This window comes from Argentina anserina, chromosome 6 (genome assembly GCF_933775445.1).
Source record: "Argentina anserina chromosome 6, drPotAnse1.1, whole genome shotgun sequence".
In the NCBI taxonomy this organism is placed as follows: domain Eukaryota; kingdom Viridiplantae; phylum Streptophyta; class Magnoliopsida; order Rosales; family Rosaceae; genus Argentina; species Argentina anserina.
The window spans coordinates 5,371,439-5,393,494 of NC_065877.1; the positions used below are offsets into that span (position 1 = coordinate 5,371,439).

Genomic DNA, 22,056 nt, shown 5'->3' on the forward strand with positions numbered 1-22,056 from the left:
TTATGACTGTAGGTTTAAAATGAAAAAATCTGATGCCAAGATCATTCACAAGAGTACAGACACAATTGCATTCACATATATGATTAACGAAATAGAATTAATACATAATACCAAAGTAGTTTATTGAAGACGTCATGAAGTCGTCTTATGTACAAGTCTTCTACAATCCTCTAAGGTTTCGAGCTTCTTATGAATGGGGCAAGAACTTATGCTCTATGTTGTAGAGGTTGCAGGGACTTGCACATTCTTATATATAAGTTAAGTTTTGCCTTGAACCCTTCCCATAAAGGAAGTTCATTTAAACATAACTTCACCTGTAAGAATCCTAATGATATTGTAACTTGTATTAGATTAATAATCAAGTAAATAGGTTTTCTATCCCATATCAATAGATATACACATTGATTAGGTAACTAGAATTGAGTTCTTTTCCATATTCTTATTATATAGTCTAAATCAATTATCGATTGTTGTTTACTCAAATAAACATGTGATAAGTCCACAAATTTTCTTACAAAAAAGCCGCCACCTTTATAGAAGTGGAAATCGTTAGACAGTTTTATGTTTCCATTGATTTGTTTCATTATAGTATAAATTGGTGTTGTTAGACTTGGTGATTGTAATTAAATTATGAACAATTTTGGCACTGCTAATTTCCAGGCATGTATTATGTGTGAAATGTTAAAACATTGTGGATTTTATTTTGAGTTGCATGCTGTAATTGTGTGCCATAGGTTCGAAGCATGTTGTTCGTATGCTTGCAGTGACTAAGAATAGGAAGGAAGTTCTATAAGCTAATGTAACTGGTCTGTTAGTGTTTAGCATGCGTTCTATTTACTCACTTGCACACAATTAAGGTACATGACCTTTGTTCCATATTCAGGTGATCTTGTTGTGGTCGAAAATGGGAGCAGGAAGGAAAACTGAGACCTATTCTCTTTCTGGTGATCAGTTCTTGTGATCCTCTAATTTGTCTACTAAAAATTTGCTGAAGCAAAAGCTAGCTGCAGTCATGTTTGGGTGCACGCACAGAACAATCAATGAATGTCTATCTAAACTACTCTTTGGTTTGTATCTAAAATCTTTTGCATGTTTTTCTCCTAAACACAGCTTTTCCTGTTTTTGATTTATAGTTTGGCTCTGTTGTATTATTTCATAATGTTTAAACCAATGCTTTACTGATATTAATTTTTGTTGGAGTTTATGTTTAAGGCTCTTAAATTAGTTAAATATTGTTGCCCTTGCTGTATTTGGTAATAAAACCTATTTCAACTAACAAAGTTTTGGATTGTGTGCATTCTTCTGATTCCTTGGTTTAGTTTTAGTCTTGTGTCCAGAATTGATGTGCTGCATTTGAACTCTTTCAGGTTTACCGGCTGGGCACTTTGTATATGTGAGGAATGTTGCACCTGGCTTACCAGTATTTCTGTTCAACTATAGTGACAGGAAGCTATATGGTATCTTTGAGGCTACTACTCATGGCCAAATGAATATAGACCCATATGGATGGACCGCTGATAGGTCAGAGAGGACCATTTTCCTGTATGTCTTGGTTAAGACTTAAGAGAAGGCTTTACTGATGTATTCTGGTTTTCTACTGTAAGTTTTGGGTGTGTGTTCGGCAGCAGTGCCGACCCCTGCTTGAAAATCAGTATAAACCAATACTTGATAAGAACTACTTCCAAGCACATCATTTCTGGTTTGAGCTTGACCATGATCAAACACAAAAGCTGCTGTCTCTGCTAGCACCATTGACAATTTCTCGAGGTAAACCAACAGCACAGAATATAGTGATGAGAGAAACTGATCGTCGAGGTCTTCCATCATGTAGTACAATACAGAAAACTGAATTGCCTAAGCCATCCACTTCAGAGGCTGAGAATTCTACTCCTGTACCCAATTGGGACACTGATTTTCCTGCTCTTCCAAGTCAGAGTACGATACAGAAAGCTGAAACTCTTAAACCACCCACTTCAGGAGCTGAGAATCTGACCACTGCAACTACAATGAACTGGGAAGCAGAATCTCCTGCTCTTCCATCATGTAAGACAATGCAGAAGAAAGCTGTATTGTGTCATGCACCCTCTTCTGCAACTTCTGTACCACAGAATAGAGAGGAGCTCGAAACTGATGCTCCAGCTCTTCCCTCAAGTAGCACAATTGAGGAACCTGTTTGTGATTACCAACTTACTTCAGAGGTTGAGCATTTGAGCAGTTCAAGTCAGAATGGGGATTCAAAATATGCTACAGTTCAGAATACAGTGAAGTGGGAAGTTGATTTTCCAGATTTTCCCTCACTTAGTGCAATTCATGAGCCTGAATGGCTTGAGTCGCTTATTTCAGAGGGGGGGGGGGCATTTGGATAGTTCAAGTCTGAAATTGGATTCTGTACCTTTGTTTGGAACCTACAGTTCATTCCAACCTCTATCAGATGTAAAGAAGCCTGAACAGGAGGAGTTTCAACTCATATACACAAAACTGAAGAAGTTAACTCTCCAACGAAATCTCCACAATGAATTTCAAAACACACCTTTGGCCAGAGATGTGGCAGATAGTTGGGCAGAGAGTCCATACTCCCAGTCTGACCAGAAGAGTGGAGAGAGTTCTTGCTACAATTATGCACGGAGTCCTGGCTCCATGTTTTATCCGTGGATAATTGCTGAGGTAAACTTAATATTAGTAGGCCACACACTTCAATTATAAATTCTAATGTTCATTTAGTTCAGTTTTTCTCTCCCACTCACTACTCTGTTATGTATCTCTGCCATTTGTACTAGTTGCTTCAAGAGGTGAAAGAGCTGCAGGCCTTTAGGACTGCACAGACTGAGAAGATGAGCAATTTGGAGAATCAGCTGGTAATGCACGTCTTTGTACATTTCTGCTTCTTCACTTTATTTTTACTTCCGATTCATCTAAATAAAACTGCATTATGACTTAGGCAAGCATTCACATCACTGAAACTGAACTGGTTCAAGGCATTTTGATTGACAAATTAAGATATAAAACCATTATGTCATATTGAATTGGAGTTTTTCTTTCTTGACAAATTAGGTGCAGGCACGCCTTGAGATTCAACAGTTAAAAGACTTCATTATCGATGTAGCTTGAGTCTACACCCTCCATAGCATAGATTGATCGGAATTCAGAGTTTCAGACTGACATTACCGTAACACTGCTGGTGCGAGATGACTAAATCACACTGCAAAGTTCCTAGACTCACCGGTGCCACTACAATGACTGTACTGCTCCTGTTTTGTGGCCTGTATATCGTCTAAAACCTTCCAGGAAGCTTTAGAATTGTTATGTTGCAAAATGACTTGGTTTGTCTAGGCTAGCTTGTAGATGATGGCAGAAGTTTTCCTTGTTATGCTAATGTAGATTAGAGAAAATTAATTAAATAACAAAATTCCTAAAACACGTGTACTCTAAGTCACGAAAGCAGCATCCAATTGAAAGCATTGATTTTCTTTAATTGGTTCTGATTTAACTATCAAACTAGACCAATTAAACGGAGCAATAGCTTACTCCATAAATCAATAGGGATTGTAAGTTTGTAACCCACGGATTGCAATCCAGAGAAAGAATTAGAGGACCTCAATACAGTACAAGAATTGTAACCTGCACTTTCAGTAGTAGTATAATCTTTACTTTGCACACAAGTTTGTGTCACATACTTTTACAACTAAAACATTTAAATGAATGAAACGCTACACTTCAAAATCTTGTCTCGGTTTAATCTTAACTCATGAAATCCAATCAGATAAGCATTCAATCATAGCGTAGGAGCATATAGCTAAGGACTAATACAGCTTACTAGGCAAGTACGCATGTGGAGAAACATCAAATAGCTACAAGCCTACAACCATTTCTTATTCAAAACTCAAGAAAACTTGTCTCAATACTCCTAGAGATTTTGGCAAGACCGAACCCTATCATTACTTTCCGGTACTCTTTCAAGGGTTGAGAGCAATGTTCTGCAACTTTATGAAATTTTCATTTCTTCGTTATTTTTCACATGTTATTTTTTGAATCTCACGTCAAAAGTTCTAGTTGTCTAACGTTACGGAATTAAATTTGTCGACCACCTTTATCATGTCCATTTCATACCCACCACTCTAAGTAAACGGTAAGTGTCATTTTTCTTAACAAATTTATAATTATAGTATTATAAAAGACACTTGACATTTATTTAGAGTGGTGGACATGAAATAGACATAATAGGGGTGAGCGACAAATTTGTCTCTATACGTTACCATTTCTACTATACATACTTCTGGAAACTATTTTCACCGGAGTTCCAGTTTAGTACCATGATTCGTTGCAGAAGTTATTCTTGAGGCTTACATCTTCACCATTGTTCCCTATAGTACCACAATTATAACAAAGATAGATATATGGCTAGCACGACCACGGAAGTTGTCATGAAGTCTCTCTCACTCTCATTTGACCTTCTAAAAATCAAATATAAAAAGAAAACTTGGCATGCCAGTTTACCCAAACCAGTGATTCTATTCTACCTTTCTTTTTCAATTTGAGTTTTTTTCACCAACAGTCCCTCAACTCTGGTGTACCTACCAATGTGATACCTCAACTCTTAATCGTACCAATGTGATACCCAGACTCTAGTATTGCTATCATTGAAGTACTTCCGTTAGTTTTTTTCAACTTTTTCGTTATCTTGGTGACGTGGCAAGTACGTGAGACCCACAAAGAGGGTTAAAAGACAAAATTAACATCATCTGATAGAAGCAATGTTTTTCCCGCCCTTTACCTTGAGAAAGACACCCAACAATTCCAATTTTGACGCCAATTTTCCCTCCCTACTCCTTAATTTGTGTCTCTTATCTAAACTAAAGAACTACCGCCAACCAGTCGACCACAATCTGATAAAACCTAGATCAATCTCATTTTCTATTTTTACCCTAGTACTTGTTAAACTAACAGAATAAATATAGAAATTTATATGGAACATCTCATTTCCACAATCTCATAAGAATATAGAAACACATAACTTAACGAAATTCAACTACATGTACCATTAGTTCTTACAAGCAAAAATCATGGCAGATCAACATAAAAGGTGGCAACTAATGGTACTTAAACATGTATTTGAATTTCGTTAAGTTATGTGTTTTTATATTCTTATGAGATTGTGGAAATGAGATGTTCCATATAAATTTCTATATTTATTCTGTTAGTTTAACAAGTGCTAGGGTAAAAATAGAAAATGAGATTGATCTAGGTTTTATCAGATTGTGGTCGACTGGTTGGCGGTAGTTCTTTAGTTTAGATAAGAGACACAAATTAAGGAGTAGGGAGGGAAAATTGGCGCCAAAATTGGAATTGTTGGGTGTCTTTCTCAAGGTAAAGGGCGGGAAAAACATTGCTCCTCTCAGATGAGGTTAATTTTGTCTTTTAACCCTATTTGTGGGCCTCACGTACTTGCCACGTCACCAAGATAACGAAAAAGTTGAAAAAAACTAACGGAAGTACTTCAATGATAGCAATACTAGAGTCTGGGTATCACATTGGTACGATTAAGAGTTGAGGTATCACATTGGTAGGTACACCAGAGTTGAGGGACTGTTGGTGAAAAAAACTCTTTCAATTTACATGCTTCAAGGCTCATGCCTTTTCAATCCATCATGCCATTTTAGCTTACTATAATTCCTTTCTAAATCAACAAACTTTGCTCTTCTTCACACAAATCCTTTTCTTCACAAATTTGAACCCTTGCCATACATTACTGATTCCTTCCCCATACATGGACTACATGAACACACTACTGGATGAAGTTGTTTGTCTTGTTACCATGATAGCCTACTGGATGAAGTTGTTAAACTTTTCCATTCCATTTTTGTTTGTTTGTTTGTTAAAGAATTATAGAATTAACCTTGGCACCTTTTCTAATTTGAAGCACATAGAAAATGGTCCAATTATTTTCCTAGTAGGTAAAAAACACACAAATTCTGTTGATGCTAAAATGCGCTAGGGGTGTAGTCTTGGATCATCGCACGTCTTTTTTCCCTGAAAGAGTGAGTAAACTAGTGCTCACTTGATAGTGCCTTTTGGCGCTCGCAGATACTATATAGGCAATGACCCATTCCTCTCCCATAAACCTTCATCACTTTCTCTGAGAAACACAGACGTACTCAGTTGAGACCCGGATACAAATTACTTTATTGGGTCTCGTTCTACACACTTCAAGAGTTCAAGGTATGCAGAATGTAGCAGTTGCCATCTTCTTGATCATCTTGTTTGATTCAGTTGGTGGGTTTTGATTGTATTCAAGTTAGCCTATTAGTTTCATTGGTTTCTTGAGGTTGGGGATGATAAAGATTCAAGCTTTATAGCTTTTTGGTTTTGTTTGGTTACAGAAAACGTGCTTGTGCGGTTTTTGCATTCTGGGTTTTCAAGATTTTTGGTGCTTTGATGGAAATTTGCATGTTTTTTTTTTGGTTTTCAATTGCTGCTGTTGTGTAGTTGTAGTGTTTGTTTGTTTGCGCAGAAAGAATGAATGGGTTTTCTATGCGTAGTCTTGAATATGATTATCTATTGCTTTGAATTTGTATGACTGGATATCCACCCATGTTGTCTGAAGTATGTTCTTCATCTGTGTGAAGTAGCTAAGAATTTGAACTGTTTCTTTCTTCTTCTTGAACTTCTTGCTTGGTTGAGATTCTACATTTTAGACTTTGTGATTATGCATTTTCTTTTGGTTACTGATTCTGTTCCTGACGCCAATCAATTCGCAATGCTTCAGTTTTTTGAATGGCCCTCCTTAGCTGTGTTTTATCCATGTTTGTGCCGTTTTGTTCTTAAAGGAACTCATTGATGAAATGACTTGGCTTTTCTTGTTTTACTCATTGTTGTGCGTTTATGAAAGACTTGGCATTAAAGGGAAAAAAAATTATATTCCCAATTTTATTCTGGTTGTAATTCTGATTGTTGGAAGAAAATTATGGAAAGATGGTTAAGAAAGAAGAACTAGAGGCACTGGAGATATACAAATTCTGTTTAGGCCTCTTATCACGGCGCTGCTCCTTCAGGCTTATATCTAAACGGTTGAAATTGATCTGTAACGGCTTTGTTGCAGACAGTCTATGCCTGAAAACCTTCGCTGATTTCCGAGGCATTAAATGGTTCTCAACGCCAATTTACAATCCCCCCTCCCCCTCCCAGTTTTGTGTTCATCAGTGTCTGCCTGCATTCCAATTACCTATAATACTGTTTTAAGGTACATGACCTTTGTTTTTTCTCATTCAGGTAATTGGTATCCCTTTGGGACCTGGAAATGGGAGCTGGAAGGAAGACAGAACCCTTTACTATGGCTCCTAAACCAGACCTGGCAGCTTACACTGCACCTGCAAGAAAATTGAGAACTGATCACCTTGGGGGAGTTATCTTTGGTTGCAAGATCAACACAATGATGGAGTGTCTATCTAAACAACTCTTTGGTCTGTAGCCTGAATCTCTTGCATCTTTTGCTGTTTTTTAGTTTTTTATTAGATTCTTATACTTCACAATATTAAAACAACAGTCTAATGGTATTTGGTATCGAAGTAAATTCACCGGTTCTTAACTTATGGTGCAAGCAGATTCCCCACCTAATATTCAGTTCTAATGAGCCCCCAAAGTATAGTAGCCCGTTTGATTGAGTATGAACTTTTGGATTATTGGTTTTGTGACTCTGTCCATTTTTCCTTTTCGGAATCCGGCTGAAGTTTTTGTTTGGTTCCAAAACTTATGTGATGCATTCAAATTCTTTCAGGTTTACCGGGTGCACACTATATATATGTGAAGAATATTAGTCCTGGCTTGCCACTATTTCTCTTCAACTATACTGATAGGAAACTTCATGGAATTTATGAGGCTGCTAGCTATGGGCAAATGAATATTGATCCATATGGTTGGACAACTGATGGATCAGTGAGAACACAATATCCTGCACAGGTGCTAAATAAAGCTTCTTATCATTGGTTTAATCTGAGTTACAGTTTTCTGTTAGACCATCCAAGTTCAGTCAACCGACAGCATTCCAGACTGAATTTTCTTTTGCGTTCTATCTTTCAGGTTCAGATTCGTGTCCGGCTGCAGTGCCAACCACTGCTTGAAAGTCAGTTTAAACCGATTATTGCAGACAATTACTACAGTCCACATAAATTCTGGTTTGAGCTTGATCATGTTCAGACAAACAAGCTGATGTCTTTATTAGCATCTTGTGCGATTGCTCCAGGTACTCCTATACAGCAGAAAATACCAAACAGGAAGACCAATCTTCCAATGCAACCGTCATGTAAGACAACAGTGGAAGCTCAGTGGTTTAAACCACTTACTTCAGGGGCTACAACGCTAGTTGGAAACTACATGTCAGATGTGAAAGAGGCTGAACAAGAAGAGCAGCAGCTCATATGCATGAAACTGAAAGAGTTGTCTCTTCAATGTGATCTCAACAGTCAATGTCAAAACGTGCCTTTGTCGATAGATTTTAAAGATAGTGCTATTGTTGATGCAACGCTGGTAGCAGTCAATTGGAATCCAACCGGACCATTGGGTTTAGGGGATATGAGGGTAGCGAAGTCTCATTCCTGGTCTGAGAAGAGTGGAGGGAGTGCTTCCTCATTGTCTGCGCTGAGTCCTCGATCCTCATCTGATCAGTCACGGATTGATAAGGTACGTGATTATTATGTATTCAATGAACATACCTGCTAGCTTTCATTTTATATTCAACCAATTTTACTTATGTATTATTCTGTTCATACAGTTGGTTCAAGAGGTAGAAGAGCTAAAGGCTTTCAGGAATGAACAGAGCAAGATGATTGGCAATTTGGAGCATAAGCTGGTACTTAATTCAGTATTTATGCTAAATATTCCATGCATCCATCTCTTTACCAAGTTTCCTCTGTTTATTCATGTTAAAAGCATTCTGCATTTGTTCATCCCTGCATGGCTGCACTGAACTGATTCAAGGCAGTTTTATACCGATTATTGTTATTGGTCTCTAACACCTACAGCATTCATTAAATAATTTAGCTGCTCATAGTTACATACTTGTATACATTGCTTTAGTTTGGGCGTTATATTTCTTAGTTTAGGCTTTTGTTTGACATTAAAAATAAATAGAGCAATTAGTTCATTGTTCAATTAAGTATTTTCCTCGGATTTCAGGACCTGGCAGAGTTTGAAATCAAACAGTTAAAAGATGCTATGAAGTTGGAATCTGAGTCTACACGATCCCCTGCACATGTTGATGAAAAGCAGGCTGTGTCTGATGTTCAGTTAAAAGACGGTGGGAAGTTGGAATCCAAGTCTGTACTCATCACACAAGAGAAGGATATTGTATCGTGTGATATGCTGGATTTGGATCCTAAGGAGTCAATATATCTATTCGGAGGATATGATGGTAAATCATGGTTATTGTCGTGGGATTCTTATTATCCTTCTCAAGATGTGATAAAATCTCTCGGACCAATGATCTCAGTTCGTGCATATGCTTCTGTTGCCAAACTAGATGGTGATATTTATGTGATTGGAGGTGGTGATGGTGCTGTGTGGTACGATACAGGTATCAAGTCTTTCTCGATCTAAGCCTCCTTGTTGGCATTAATGTTTTTCTAACTCTTCTTTGGTCGTTTTATAAAGTTGAATCATACTGCCCTGCTGACAACCAATGGAAAGTTTGCCCTTCTTTAAGAGAGAAAAAGGGGAGCTTAGCTACAGCTACCGCAAACAACAAAATCTTTGCAATGGGTGGAGGCAATGGATTTGAATGCTTTTCTGATGTTGAGATGCTAGATATTGATGTTGGTCGATGGATCCGTACGCAGTCGATGCTAGAAAAGGTACAAAAGAATATGGTTGTACATAGGAAATACTATAATTTGTGGTTCCTGATCTGGCTTTGTTTGTGTCAGAGATTTTCTGTTGCCGCAGCAGAATTGAACGGGGTACTGTATGCTACTGGAGGCTTTGATGGAAAGGATTATTTGAAGTAAGATATTGCCTTTTTGATCATCCGTAGTCAACACGATGCATGAACCATGGTGCATTTGGCCAACAAAAGAAAAAGAAATTCCTTTTAGATGCAACTACATAAATTTTAACTTTTAGATGCACAATTAGGCTAGCACAGTTATTAAATTGCAGTCCAGTTTCAAACACTCGAGTATTATTTCGTTTTTCATGTTGCGCTTTTTTCGATCCTGTTCATCTGAATTTTTTGGATATCTCAGATGAATTGCATGTCTAGGGATACAGAAATATCTATTCTATCCTGAAATATGCTTCATGGTTGACACGATAATGATCATATCTCAGGTCGGTTGATAGGTTTGATCCAAGGGAGCATAGCTGGAAGAAAGCTCCTTGCATGACATTAGAAAGGGGTTCCCATTCATTGGTTGCATTGAATGGAAAATTGTAAGTACCTTTGTTTGACTTGTATTCTCAGCATCTCAGGTGTGCTCATGAAGACTTCAAATCCTGTATGCATGAAATTGTGCACATAGTTTGGTACGCGAGTTTGGGTACAAGTATAGCTTAGCAAAATATAGTAGATCATCTATTAATAATGCCCTTATTTAGCAAACTTTCATGATGAAGATAACTCTGCCATAGTTGTCGTTGAGGGGTGCTCTGATCAGATCCACCCTAAAAAATGCAAAACTAGTCATTAGTTTGTAACTGCAAGTTATAATCTACTCTTTTTGTTTTTGCGATCGCTATATAGTTTTTCCTCAGTTCTTTTTCTATGAATTCTTAATTATAGACTTATACTTCTATAGGTATGCTCTGGGTGGTTATGATGGAGATTCTATGGTGTCGAGTATAGAAATTTTTGACCCACGCCTCGAGTCATGGATGCCTGGGGAACCAATGAACCACGCTAGAGGATATGCAGCTGCGGCTGTTGTCAATGATGCCATCTATGTAATTGGAGGAGTGAAAGAGGATACCATGATTGCAGAGACTGTAAGTTACATAATGCCATGCACATCTTATGTATATATGGCACCAGTCGCGCACAACTTTTGTGCTGTACTTTAACAGAGTTTCATTGACATAATTGTATAGGTTGAGTGCTACAGGGAGGGCCAAGGTTGGCGAGAAATGAATGGGTTGACTAGCAAAAGGTGCTTCCTATCGGCCATTGCTCACTCAGACTGATCAAGATGTTACTTGCAGTTATATCTGGTTGCAAACTCGTTGCCCATCAAATATGTAATAGAGGAGCATGAACATGCTAGGTGCTTATAGTGAGGTCTTTTGTGATTTTAGGTGTTTTTTTTTTTTGGCAAATCAAGATGGTGTCTTGGGGATCAATGCAGTAAGATCCATCTTGAGAAAAGGTCCGGTGGTGGATTGGAAACCAGAAGTATCAAAGATCTCAATGCTTTGATATGAGAAACTAACTGTAGACATCCATTCTCATGGCTTTTATATAGTAATACTATGAGAGTTGGTTCAAGTCTATTGCATTCATTCTCAAATCCAATTTGAACACGAATTAGCAAATGATGGAGGTAAACATAACAGACTACTATTCTTCTAATGATATTTATATTTCTTCAACTAAGGCAGAAAAGAAAAGCTTGAGTTCTCACTTAACCATAGAGAGAAAAACTTCCTTTTCTTGGCAAAGATATGAAAGCTCATGTCTAGGTCCACAACGTTTGAGGGAGGATGCGTTGTCAACTTCAGACAAATGTTCCATACAAATGCAAACGCCGACTGTAAAAGACAATGCTTTCGGGGTTTTGTAAAATGGTGCGATAAACGTAACTCTTCTACGGTCATCGCAGCCTGAAAGAAGGGTTGGATCCAAGTAGACAAACTGAGTATCATCAATTCCATTGACAGTCATTTTGAGCCATATTCTGCTTTGGACCAAAACATTATGGAGAGTGATGTGGCACGGTATACCAACTGGCAACCCTGCCACAAAGCGAAGAGGATGATCGTTGTCATTGTCAGCTATGTCCAGATCTGCCTTTATCTGCTTTAGTCCACCACACAACATAAGCTGATTGAGGGAGAAACTTTCGAGCGCTCTTCTAAAAGGAATAGGATTAAAGGAACTGCCATTGACAGAGGTTCCAATTTCAGATGATAACTTTCTAACTTCAATCATAAACCTGGATGGTTCAACACTTCCCGAACCACTTCCATCTCGAAGGAGAGATTCCGCATGTGCCATTGTACATGAGAGTTTTCTAAAACTACCAAGATGGCAGCAAATTTCAACTTTAGATAGCTTGAGCATACAGGTCACAAGTATCAGCTCCAAAATATGCAACTCTTCCTCTTTGGACAATCTTAAAAACATACTCTTCAGTTCACTAAGCCTCGCGTCAAGCTTTTCCAACACAAAGTCCATGTCTCCCATCCCGCTTGAAGGCAGGATGTTCACCCATGCCTTTGCAAGCAGTTTCAGGATCTTGAGATACTGCATGGTAAAGGCAAAGCTACCACCAGATGCGATAGACCCAGACGCCAATGTTGCCAATTCTTTTCTGTAGTTTCTGCACAAGGTAATATACCAAAAGACATAAAAAAAATGAGAACAAAGGTGAGAAGCTCTGAAGAATAACACAAATCAAAATAATACATGTGAAAAAAATAACTCAACACCCGTTAAGTTTCAAAAGCACACATATGGTAGTGGTGTCTCAACGTTTAAAACAAGCAAATAGTCTGTATAGACCATCATTGGTTTATACCTTAAACTATGAAGAGAAAACAAAATATAAATGAAGCACAAAGGGGGCAACAAATATCTGTCTTGAAAGTGGAAGGGGAAGACAATAGGTCGCCAGATAAGGGTAGTAAACAACAGTTCCTTACCTTAAAGTCCTGAGTGCTTCAGTTGTGTATCCAGCTTGTACAAATGGCCAGATATCCTTCACCTTTTCAAGAACAACATTTATTAACTTGGTCTCCACATCATGCACATCTAGGCTGTATTTTACAAGAGAAGTTCCAGCCTCCCTTGATTCCTTAACTGTTGGAGAAAAGATTTCAGAGATTCCACCTCTTTCTGGTGGCAATGGCATTGCAACTGAACCAGGTAATTCCCTTTCTCGAAAGTCAAACTTTATATCATATGGTCCAGAGGATCTACTGCAATGAGACAAGTAATTCAACAAGCCATCTTGATGAATAACATCACTCAAAGCACTAGAAATCCTACCCAGGTACGTAACTGCATAAGAAAATATACTAGGTGGAATTCTGCAATCACGTTCTTGTGAGAGTGGAGCAGAGATGGCCAGAACTAGCAAAGCCGCCACCCTCACGTTATCAAAGCCTAACTTGCCATTAGCCACTGGTTCCATCTGAAAGATGAAAAAAAAAAACAGGAGAAATAAATATCAAGTTCTCACTAATGTTACAGTTTCACATTAGAATCAAAGGACACCAAAGAAAGAATAAAAAAAACAAAATTTCGAGTTTCAACGTTCATGCCACATATAGAAATAGGTAATTTCCAAAGCCAATGATTAAATATATTCCTCGGTGCTATGCTGCACCATGCTTTTAAAATTCTTTTTAATGTGGTGATTAACACAGTATAGTTCCTCCTGCTTCAAAATAACTCAGACTAGAACAAACCTACTTACTCGGCAAGAATCAAAATTGCATTCAGATGCCACCAAGCTCACAAAGAAACATCGCTAAAGGTGTTTATTTATATAAATGAGCAAGGACCATGTGAGAGCATGCTAACCTGGTGAGAAACCTCCTTAATAATGCGGACCACAAACTTTCCATGATTTCGTCCGATATGAAACAAAACATTTAATATATCTTCTTCATCCTGGGAACAAGAAGGGAAAAGAAATTGTATTAGCTGAAGAAACAAAACATTATATATATATATATATATATATATATATATATATATATATATATATATATATATATTTGGCAAGTTATACCAATAACAAGTCAATAGAAAGCTAACCTGCGGAAACATGTCCAAGTTATCTAGAAGGGTATCAATGGTTGATCTGAACAACTTTAAGTCTGGCAGCTTTGCCAATTTAAGTATTTTCCTCGCTGCAGATCTTGTCAGGGTATTACAGTCAACCAGAGTGCCAAGAAACTGCATCATCAAATAACCGAAAAGAGAATATAAGCAGTCCTTGCTTAAGTTGAATCATGAACCTACCTGGTGTAAAAAGAATTTTTACCAATTTCTAACTAACCATGTTAAATCATTGTAATAATATAACAAACCACAAGACAAAACATTAGCAATCAATATCCTACGGAGAAAGAGACAGTATAAGAAATCTATGAATAACCCAAAAATTGAGAATAGGAGTCGCTCTCACGATATAACAAGTCAAAGCCACCTTGCAATTTTAGTCAATTTAATTGATACACCAATAGTTATAGGTGAAAGTTAATGGGTTGTGACGCCTCACAGTATAAGATGAAACTTGATTTCATAATAGTAATTCATCAAATTCTCAGATATGAAATCATATATCCTGTATAACTACAAGATTATCAACTAAAATTACAGAACATACCATATGCATGTGTTTGTCTTGCACCTTCAGATGACCAGAGGTTGCCATTTGATGCATAATTTCAAAAGCTTCTAACCGCACAAGCACCGAGTCATCATTCAGTACATCCATCAGTAAGTTCAAGGCTTCTCCAGCAAACTTGGAAGACAATTTGGTCAGTTTACCCAAAGAATGACAGGCAGCTTTTCGTACCTACATATTGATGAAAAATAGTTAATATTCAAAAGTGTGCATCTGGTAAAGTTCATTGCGTGTGAAAGTCAATAGTTACCTCATGGAATTCATCCTCAAGTCCATGCATGAAAGCTCCAGCAAAACTACACCCTGATATTTCCATTTGTTCATCGGAACTCTGAGCAAGAGATTTCTTTTCTTTAGGGGTCACCAGGACTTTCTTTGACAGGGTTTGCAAAAGAATATCTTGAGACACCATCCCTATCCTCCCAAGAGCATTAAAAGCTTCAATCCTGACCTCCACGCTCATGTCCCTTACCACAGAACAAATCTACAAACATAACCAATGCATAAGACATAAAAGTCTGTATGGCCTATAATGATGTCTAAAAACTCTCTGACACTCATTGAGACAGAATGATAGGGAGGGAATAAAGTCCTACCATTCAATAATGCAAGGTAAGATGGTGGTGATATCCTCAATGATCTCCTAGAGAAAATTAACCGGAATAGGTTAGTAAGCCTCTTTGGACAATAATTTGTATCCGTAAGTGGCTCAAAAATGTTAGACTTAGCATGCATGACACCTAAAACATCTATCACTTGATAGATAAAGTCTACATAGACAGAGCTCAATTTCAAAGCACAATGCACAAACTCAAGTATAATCAATTATCTCCAAAAAAATTGAGCCGAGTCAAATTTACCTTAACAAATACTTCATCAGACCAATAAGCTTTCGCCTCCGAATCGCAATCCACGAGTGTTAAACCCCAAGCCAAAACCTGTTACATTCATCAAGTGTACAAAGCTAGTTAGCATAAGCATCAGCATTTCACAATGTCACTAAAAATCATCAATTTGAGAGAGCTCACCGCTCGAATCGCGGCGCACCTAACGCCGACTTCCATGTCGTTTAGAAGCTCACCGGCACGGAAGTAGCAACCTCTGATGACATCACCGTCGTCAATAGCGCCGCTCTCACTCAAACCAACGAGTCCATCCAATGCCGCTGTCCTCACATCCGCATACGGATCCTTCGTAAACCCTAGAAACAGAATCGATAACAGATAAGGCTGAACGCTGAATCTCCCGGCGTTTCTGAGCAGCCACGGCCGTACCTCCGGCGAGGGACTGAAACAGAGCGAGGCGAACAGCCGGTCATCGATTTTCTCAACTGCGGGAGCTAGGTCTTGGTTGCGGTCCCCGATTGAAGCCAGGACGTCGAGTGACTCGGCGGCGACGCGAGTCGACTCGGTGGAGAGGAGCGAGTTGGAGCGGACGGAGTGGAAGACGAGGGGGGAGAGGTGGGGGTGGTGCGCGGCCAGGTCGGAGAGGAGCTTGAGAGTGCGGTGAGGGTCGCGGCTGAGGTGGAGAGAGCGAGTTAGGGTTTCGGCGATGGAAGAGATTGCGGGGGCGGGAGTTGAGGGGTTGGTGATTAGGGATCTCAGGGAAGCTAGGGTTTCGGTGGAGAGAGGTTCGCCGCTGGGTGAGATTGATTGGAGGTTGAGGGATTGATTGCACGCGCCGGTCGCGTGGGCCTCCATTGCTTGGGTTCTGCAGTTTCGGTAGTGACAGTGAGGGGAGTCCCCGGGAAGAGACAACGGCCATTGCAACCCGCCGCTTTATTGACAGAGACATTTGGGCCGGGTCGTTGGTTACTGAAAGTTTGAACCCGTCGCTTCAGTAATTTGATTTATTTATTTATATTTAAGAACTTCTTCAATATATTAACTACTTTCCCATGTCACATTGTCACTAGCTAGCTGCATTGCTGCAATGGATTCAAAACATTGATGGATGATTGATAAATGCATTAACACATGACCTTCAAGGCTTCAGCACTTAAATCATCAAACGAAATGAAGTTGATGACAGATCAAACATGTAAAATAGAGTTTTATCTGATATGAGATGCAGCTACGAACACATAGTTTTTTTTTTCATTAGGAATTTAATTTTAAAGTTATAATAAATTAAAATATTTAAAAGGCGAACGACATAACACTAGTAAAATCTGAGCTTGGTGGTGACAACCTCGAATCTTTTTTTTCTCATCTCAAGTTTGAGTCATATCATAAAATCTCATTGAAACTGAGGATATGTGTCTTAAACATTAAGTTTCAAATCCCTCAATCTAGAGCACTTGCAAGAAATTGTTACAGAACTTTTTAGGTAGGTTATAAGGCTATGCACATTCAGAGAAGCTGCAGCGCTAGTTTCGGAACAACTGGGGTTTTAAGAAGAGGAAAGATTGAACGAATAATTCTTATCGTTTCAAAAAGTTAACTCTTTATATTAATAACCCGTTAAGGGCAGAGCCAAGACTGCATAACCAGGAGAGACATAATAAGCATGCAACAAAAGACTAAAATAAATGCTTCAGAAGATGGCGAAATGCAGGGATACCAGATTGGTGGCGTACCAATTCTAGAGTAGCAACTAGCAAGAGAGTCTGCTACAATGCCCTCGACCAGAAGAAGAAGAGACCTGGCGTCAGGTTTAATAAACACATTTAACACGTTTACCTTAATGCTTAATTCAGCTAGGAAAAATAATGTCGGATTATGTCACATATAGAAAAATTCCATGCATATATATGAAGTTGAATTATACCAGAATAGACCGAATAATGTTGGAGGCATAGGCAAAAGTAGTGTGTTTAGCAGTCTAACAAGAAATTTGATATGAAGAAAACAAAGTTTGAGTTCTCTCCATTGTTAATTTTTTTCTAGTATAAATATGTAATTTGACCAAAGGACTAAGAACTTAGTCGTTGCTAATTGCTACCATGACCATAAAAGATAGTAGTATATTCATGTGAACCAACCTAACCGGATTATAAACAAAGACATCAATGACCTAAACGGAGCATAATTAAAGAGATCAAGTGAGGTGAAAAATCCAAATCGGGGGCTCTAATTACACTTTTTTTTTTCAGTCAACGGTTGCCTGATTTAGCGTTTGGAGAATTGGTGTAATGATTCGAGACTTTTCTCAATTATATGTGGTGTGATTCCACTGTAGTTTTGTTTGTATTTTCATTTGATTCGAGTCTCGTTTCTACTTGTTCTATGGATTTATGTTGCAAGTGCCTTGTGATCAACTAATGTTGGAGCTTTTTCGGTTAATGTTGGAGCCAATGTTGTTGTGATTTGTGATCAACCAACTAATTCAATTATTTGCTTGACCTAGCTATTTCAAAACAAAAAACTCAAGTCTACATTTTCCAAAGGAGAGTTACAACTAGTTTGGTATGGATGCGACTTTTAAAAAATTTATTCTACTCAGGGCTGGCTATGTGTTTATTAAGGCTCTAGACGAAAAAAAAAAAATATTAATTAAAAAAATTATTAACTAATTAAATAAAATTTAAGATCCTCACATTCATAATGCAATGTAATGTATCATTTTCATACTAAATTTATGATTTCAAGAGTTAAATATCATATTAGATTTACAAAAATGGAAAAAAATCATAATTTTGGAACTAATAATTAATTATATATTATTTTTTATTATTTTTATTGAAACTTTATATCTAAATTTAGAAGAAGAAAAAAAGGCCCCTACTTTTTTTGGGGTACTAGACCTGAGCTTACTTGCTATTGTACTGTCAAAAAAAAATTTAATTAAAACATGTCTGTGTCCCCTACTTTTTTTGGGCCCTAGATCTAAAGCCTATTTGCTCTTACCCATGGCGGTAGTACTTATACTATACTGTCAAAAAATCAACTTTTAATTAAAATATGTTTGTGTTTAGTAAATATTACTCTTATAAGTGTTTTTTATAAATAAATTATTTGATATTTTTTTAAAAAAATGCTGTAAATAATGATTAACAACAAAAAAGACATGTATTTGTTTTAACTTATTGAGAATAATTATATAAAAGGGTGTTATTTGAGAATTTACAGAAAAATATTTACATTTATTAAGTTTTGAATAAAAATAGCTTATAAAAACAACATTCAAGTTGCTTCTAAAAATTGTTGTGAGTGAACTATAAATTCTATAAAAAAAAACTGATTTTTCTGAAGTTACCAAACACTATGAATTTAAAAAGTCGACATAAAACATTTTTTTAAGTGAAGTTGTACAAAACTAAGCTTTAAAGTCTTTTCTTTATATAATTGTAATGGGGTGATTTATGAAATATATAAAAAAAAGCACCCTGGTGTTATGATATGTAGAAGTGTAGAAACTTACCATACTATATTCTTCATTAGAAAATAATTACCAGTAGGTACAATTTTCAGGCCTTATTTATCCCAAGAATTTTGAAACTTAAAACACCAATGTTGTTGGATATGCCAAACTTTTTTCAAATAGGTAATAATACCATTCAAATTATCAAAACATGCCATATTAAGATCCTTTAGAGGATTATTGTTGCAGGAACGTAGGAAATGTAGGGGATGCGTATGCTAAGCTCACTCTTGAAATTTGACCTCACAAGTAATCAATCTTATAAAGAAATATCCATTTTTAATCATTTGACCTAATTATTAGTTGATGTCTATAATTAGTTTGAAATAAGATAAGGTATCATATTATTCCAAGCTCTAGAAGAGAAGAAAAACTAGAGAGAGATGTGCAGACGTGCAGTCATGGGTCTAAGTCACTGTTGTTTGTTTTCTCATTTCATATTCAGATTCTGATTCGTGTAAATATATGATCGACATTGTACACACCCACCTCTCCTTCTTTCCTTCCCTGAGTGTGTAAACTGTAAATTCTAAACTATATATAATATACCATTGAAAACGTGGATATAAGTTAACGAATTAACTTATTAATTAATATGTGTGTCCCTATAGAGGAATAGAGCTGCACAGCTCGAGCTTCCACTATATATATAATAGCCTGCCTGGACGAAGGCTCAAACGGTACTTTGGAGTTTCAAGACCGAGTGAGTTATTGTAATCGGATCGATCCCATCCGATCTCAGAATCTCAGATACTCAGAAAGTTAAAGGTAGACGACGAAGAAGAAGAAGATGCCTTGCCTTTACCTCTCCACCAACGTGAACCTAGACGGAGTTGACATTAATCCCATCTTCTCCGAAGCTACGAAAGCCATCTCTGCCATTACCGGAAAGCCCGAAGGCGTAAGTTCCCTCCCTTTCACACTCTCACTCGCACACTCTGAATATATCACCTCGATCTTTTTCAGTTTCATGTTATATTGTGTTTGGTATATGAATCCACAAACGACATGATTTTCTAGCAAGAATTAGTTAATTAGAGGCTTAGCTTTTATCCCCCAAAATAGGTGATGTTGACTAAAATTAAACATATATCCCCACTGGATTATCTTGTTTATATTGCTTGCAGAAACATATAGCTGCCATAGATATCTGGAAAAATTCCAGTCTTTTTCCGTCTGCCTTATGTTTTCGTTTAACGGAAGTCTGCTTTGATTTTATTGTCCTTGCCTATCTTTCTTCCAATACATTTGGAGCACCAGATTTTTCTTATAGTATTTTGTATGAATAGTATCGGGTAGATGATCAGGACTGGTTGTTCAACCAAGTAAGATCGGAGATTCCTGGTTCATTAATCTACACATGGCTGTGATTGGAGACTCAATCCTCTATGGCACCACGTTGAAAGGTCAACTGTTGTTGTGGTTGATCGATCATGTGTATATCTGAATTATAATAAGATGACTTGGAATATGGTTGGCAACCTTGGCATGGCTAAATCTTTTGCAATCTAGGTGGTTCTCTTCTTTTTATTCTTTCTTCGATTTAGCTTTCTTCTTCTTGGCCGTGCGCCACCGCGAGCAACTCCAGCAGACCAGCAGTTATTCAAGGTGGGGTTGCTGTTTTGTTTACGCGTATAGCTTAGTCGTTGCGATGATGACGGATGCGATTCGATCATGACTCTGTTGTAGCTTAGTCGTTACCGATAAGTATGCACATTAACTTGCATTTGCATTTACTTTGTCTCGTTGTGTACCGAGAAGCATGAGCATTCAAGTTTTACTTGTCTAGTTTCCTCTTTATTAATTAGTATCTTATATGTGATTCATCGCACACATTATACTCTCTTACATTGCATCTCTTTGTTAGTAAATTAGTGATTGCTTAATTAATGAGACATTTAACAAATTTAATCGGATCATGTGCTTTTTAATTTTTGCGTTTTGTTAATATTGTTTTAATAAAAAATTAATTTCTTAAACTTTCACTAAATTATTCGGAAACATTCTTAGGCATCTTAAAATGTAAATTGCCTAAGCATTAGTAATTTAAGCTGTTCTGTCCCTTGTCAAAATTTGGAGTGGAGAGTAATGCCCTACTATTTAACACTAGTTTTTCTAGTACCACTTGATGAGTTTGATGACACTATATAGTAATGGAACATCATCCTCCCATTTAATATTTTTGAGTGCTTTTAATCCCCAAGTTGGTGCCAACCCATTTCACATTTGTGCCTAGTTTGACTCACAAACTTAATCTTATGACCTGCAATGCAGTATGTGATGGTGTTACTCAAGGGATCAGTTCCCATATCATTTGGTGCGAGCACAAGTGAACCGGCGGCGTATGGCGAATTGGTGGCGTTGGGCGGCATTACAAAGGCGGTGAAGCGGGAGCTGATCGCTACGCTTGGCAAGATTCTGCAGAACTCGAAGCTCGTCATCCCCAGGACTCGTTTTTTCCTTAAAGTTGTTGATGTAAGTACTCCTGCGGGATCCAAACTGTAATGTAAATCGCTGTTGTAAGAGGTAGGTCAAGCACAATGGCTAAGATTTCCGTCATTTGATGGCCAACGAAATAAAAGTGATGCTCAGCATATAATGCTTGGCCCGAAACGTGTGGTGCAAAACTCCATTAATTATAAACGTACGAAACCAATGACACAAATGTTGAATTCACAATGGTCCCAATACTCCCCATTGTAGTTGAAGATTGTGACTCAAATAATTTATATGTACTCTTAAGGTTGCCATATACAATGAGGCATGCATGGACCACGCCAGTGACACTATACCTGTTTCACAACTCATAACTTTGGTTTCGCAGTGGACTGCTTAACCAAAAATGTGACATTGAAACGAATGGAAATCCTACATGTAGATCTTAAAGCTTAATTGCTTCACATAGTCTTACTAATCTTGACATGCCCTTAATTAGTTTGTTTGCCCTAGTCGTTTTCACATAGTGAAAAGAATACGAAGATGCCACACACTATATTATCGTTTTATTGGTACATTTATGATCTTGGTGTTCACATGGCACCACACTATAAAGTTAGGGTGGATTTTTCTAATATTATATACCAACTAACATATAATTAGTATGAAAAATACTATTTAAACTAACAAATAACGTTGG

General features: G+C 37.5%; 4 protein-coding genes across 5 annotated transcripts; 3 read left to right on the forward strand and 1 right to left on the reverse strand.

Moving 5' to 3' along the window:
• Positions 1 to 961: 961 nt before the first annotated feature.
• LOC126796723 (uncharacterized) lies at positions 962 to 3,379 on the forward strand (the record flags this gene model as incomplete). Its single annotated transcript, XM_050523467.1, has 6 exons — positions 962 to 1,067; positions 1,368 to 1,546; positions 1,605 to 2,323; positions 2,367 to 2,664; positions 2,778 to 2,855; positions 3,052 to 3,379. Coding segments are annotated over 6 exons (1,437 nt in total), but the record flags the coding sequence as incomplete, so codon positions are not given.
• Positions 3,380 to 6,074: 2,695 nt separating this feature from the next.
• Positions 6,075 to 11,395, forward strand: LOC126798836 (uncharacterized). 2 transcript variants are annotated; one of them, XM_050525899.1, is made up of 11 exons: positions 6,075 to 6,216; positions 7,267 to 7,457; positions 7,772 to 7,953; positions 8,074 to 8,673; positions 8,765 to 8,842; positions 9,169 to 9,565; positions 9,643 to 9,842; positions 9,915 to 9,991; positions 10,318 to 10,419; positions 10,785 to 10,971; positions 11,074 to 11,395. In XM_050525899.1, exons 2-11 carry the CDS (start codon positions 7,295 to 7,297, stop codon positions 11,164 to 11,166), a joined length of 2,079 nt encoding a protein of 692 aa, XP_050381856.1. In that variant the 5' UTR covers positions 6,075 to 6,216; positions 7,267 to 7,294; the 3' UTR covers positions 11,167 to 11,395. The 2 variants fall into 2 exon arrangements, with proteins under 2 accessions (XP_050381856.1, XP_050381857.1); XM_050525900.1 differs by lacking the exons at positions 10,785 to 10,971; positions 11,074 to 11,395 and adding an exon at positions 10,603 to 10,655.
• A 159-nt stretch (positions 11,396 to 11,554) lies between these two features.
• Positions 11,555 to 16,292, reverse strand: LOC126798835 (protein SIEL). Its single transcript, XM_050525898.1, has 8 exons — positions 15,587 to 16,292; positions 15,419 to 15,496; positions 14,809 to 15,042; positions 14,538 to 14,729; positions 13,964 to 14,104; positions 13,727 to 13,816; positions 12,844 to 13,334; positions 11,555 to 12,521 (listed from the first exon to the last, which is right to left on the reverse strand). The coding sequence occupies exons 1-8, from the start codon at positions 16,256 to 16,258 to the stop codon at positions 11,600 to 11,602; spliced, it is 2,820 nt and encodes a 939-aa protein (XP_050381855.1). The 5' UTR covers positions 16,259 to 16,292; the 3' UTR covers positions 11,555 to 11,599.
• A 3,294-nt stretch (positions 16,293 to 19,586) lies between these two features.
• LOC126801049 (uncharacterized) lies at positions 19,587 to 21,533 on the forward strand. The gene is made up of 2 exons (XM_050528502.1): positions 19,587 to 19,821; positions 21,195 to 21,533. The coding sequence occupies exons 1-2, from the start codon at positions 19,711 to 19,713 to the stop codon at positions 21,423 to 21,425; spliced, it is 342 nt and encodes a 113-aa protein (XP_050384459.1). The 5' UTR covers positions 19,587 to 19,710; the 3' UTR covers positions 21,426 to 21,533.
• Positions 21,534 to 22,056: the final 523 nt, after the last annotated feature.

Coding starts and splice junctions, on each gene's coding strand:
- LOC126798836 (XM_050525899.1), top strand. CDS start 7,295: ATGGGAGCTGGAAGGAAGACAGAACCCTTTACTATGGCTCCTAAACCA. Junction 7,954..8,073: donor GAACACAATATCCTGCACAG/GTGCTAAATAAA, acceptor TCTATCTTTCAG/GTTCAGATTCGTGTCCGGCT. Junction 9,992..10,317: donor GATGGAAAGGATTATTTGAA/GTAAGATATTGC, acceptor ATCATATCTCAG/GTCGGTTGATAGGTTTGATC.
- LOC126801049 (XM_050528502.1), top strand. CDS start 19,711: ATGCCTTGCCTTTACCTCTCCACCAACGTGAACCTAGACGGAGTTGAC. Junction 19,822..21,194: donor TTACCGGAAAGCCCGAAGGC/GTAAGTTCCCTC, acceptor CCTGCAATGCAG/TATGTGATGGTGTTACTCAA.
- LOC126798835 (XM_050525898.1), bottom strand. CDS start 16,258: ATGGAGGCCCACGCGACCGGCGCGTGCAATCAATCCCTCAACCTCCAA. Junction 15,497..15,586: donor GGTGCGCCGCGATTCGAGCG/GTGAGCTCTCTC, acceptor TGAATGTAACAG/GTTTTGGCTTGGGGTTTAAC. Junction 14,105..14,537: donor AAGACAAACACATGCATATG/GTATGTTCTGTA, acceptor TTGATGATGCAG/TTTCTTGGCACTCTGGTTGA.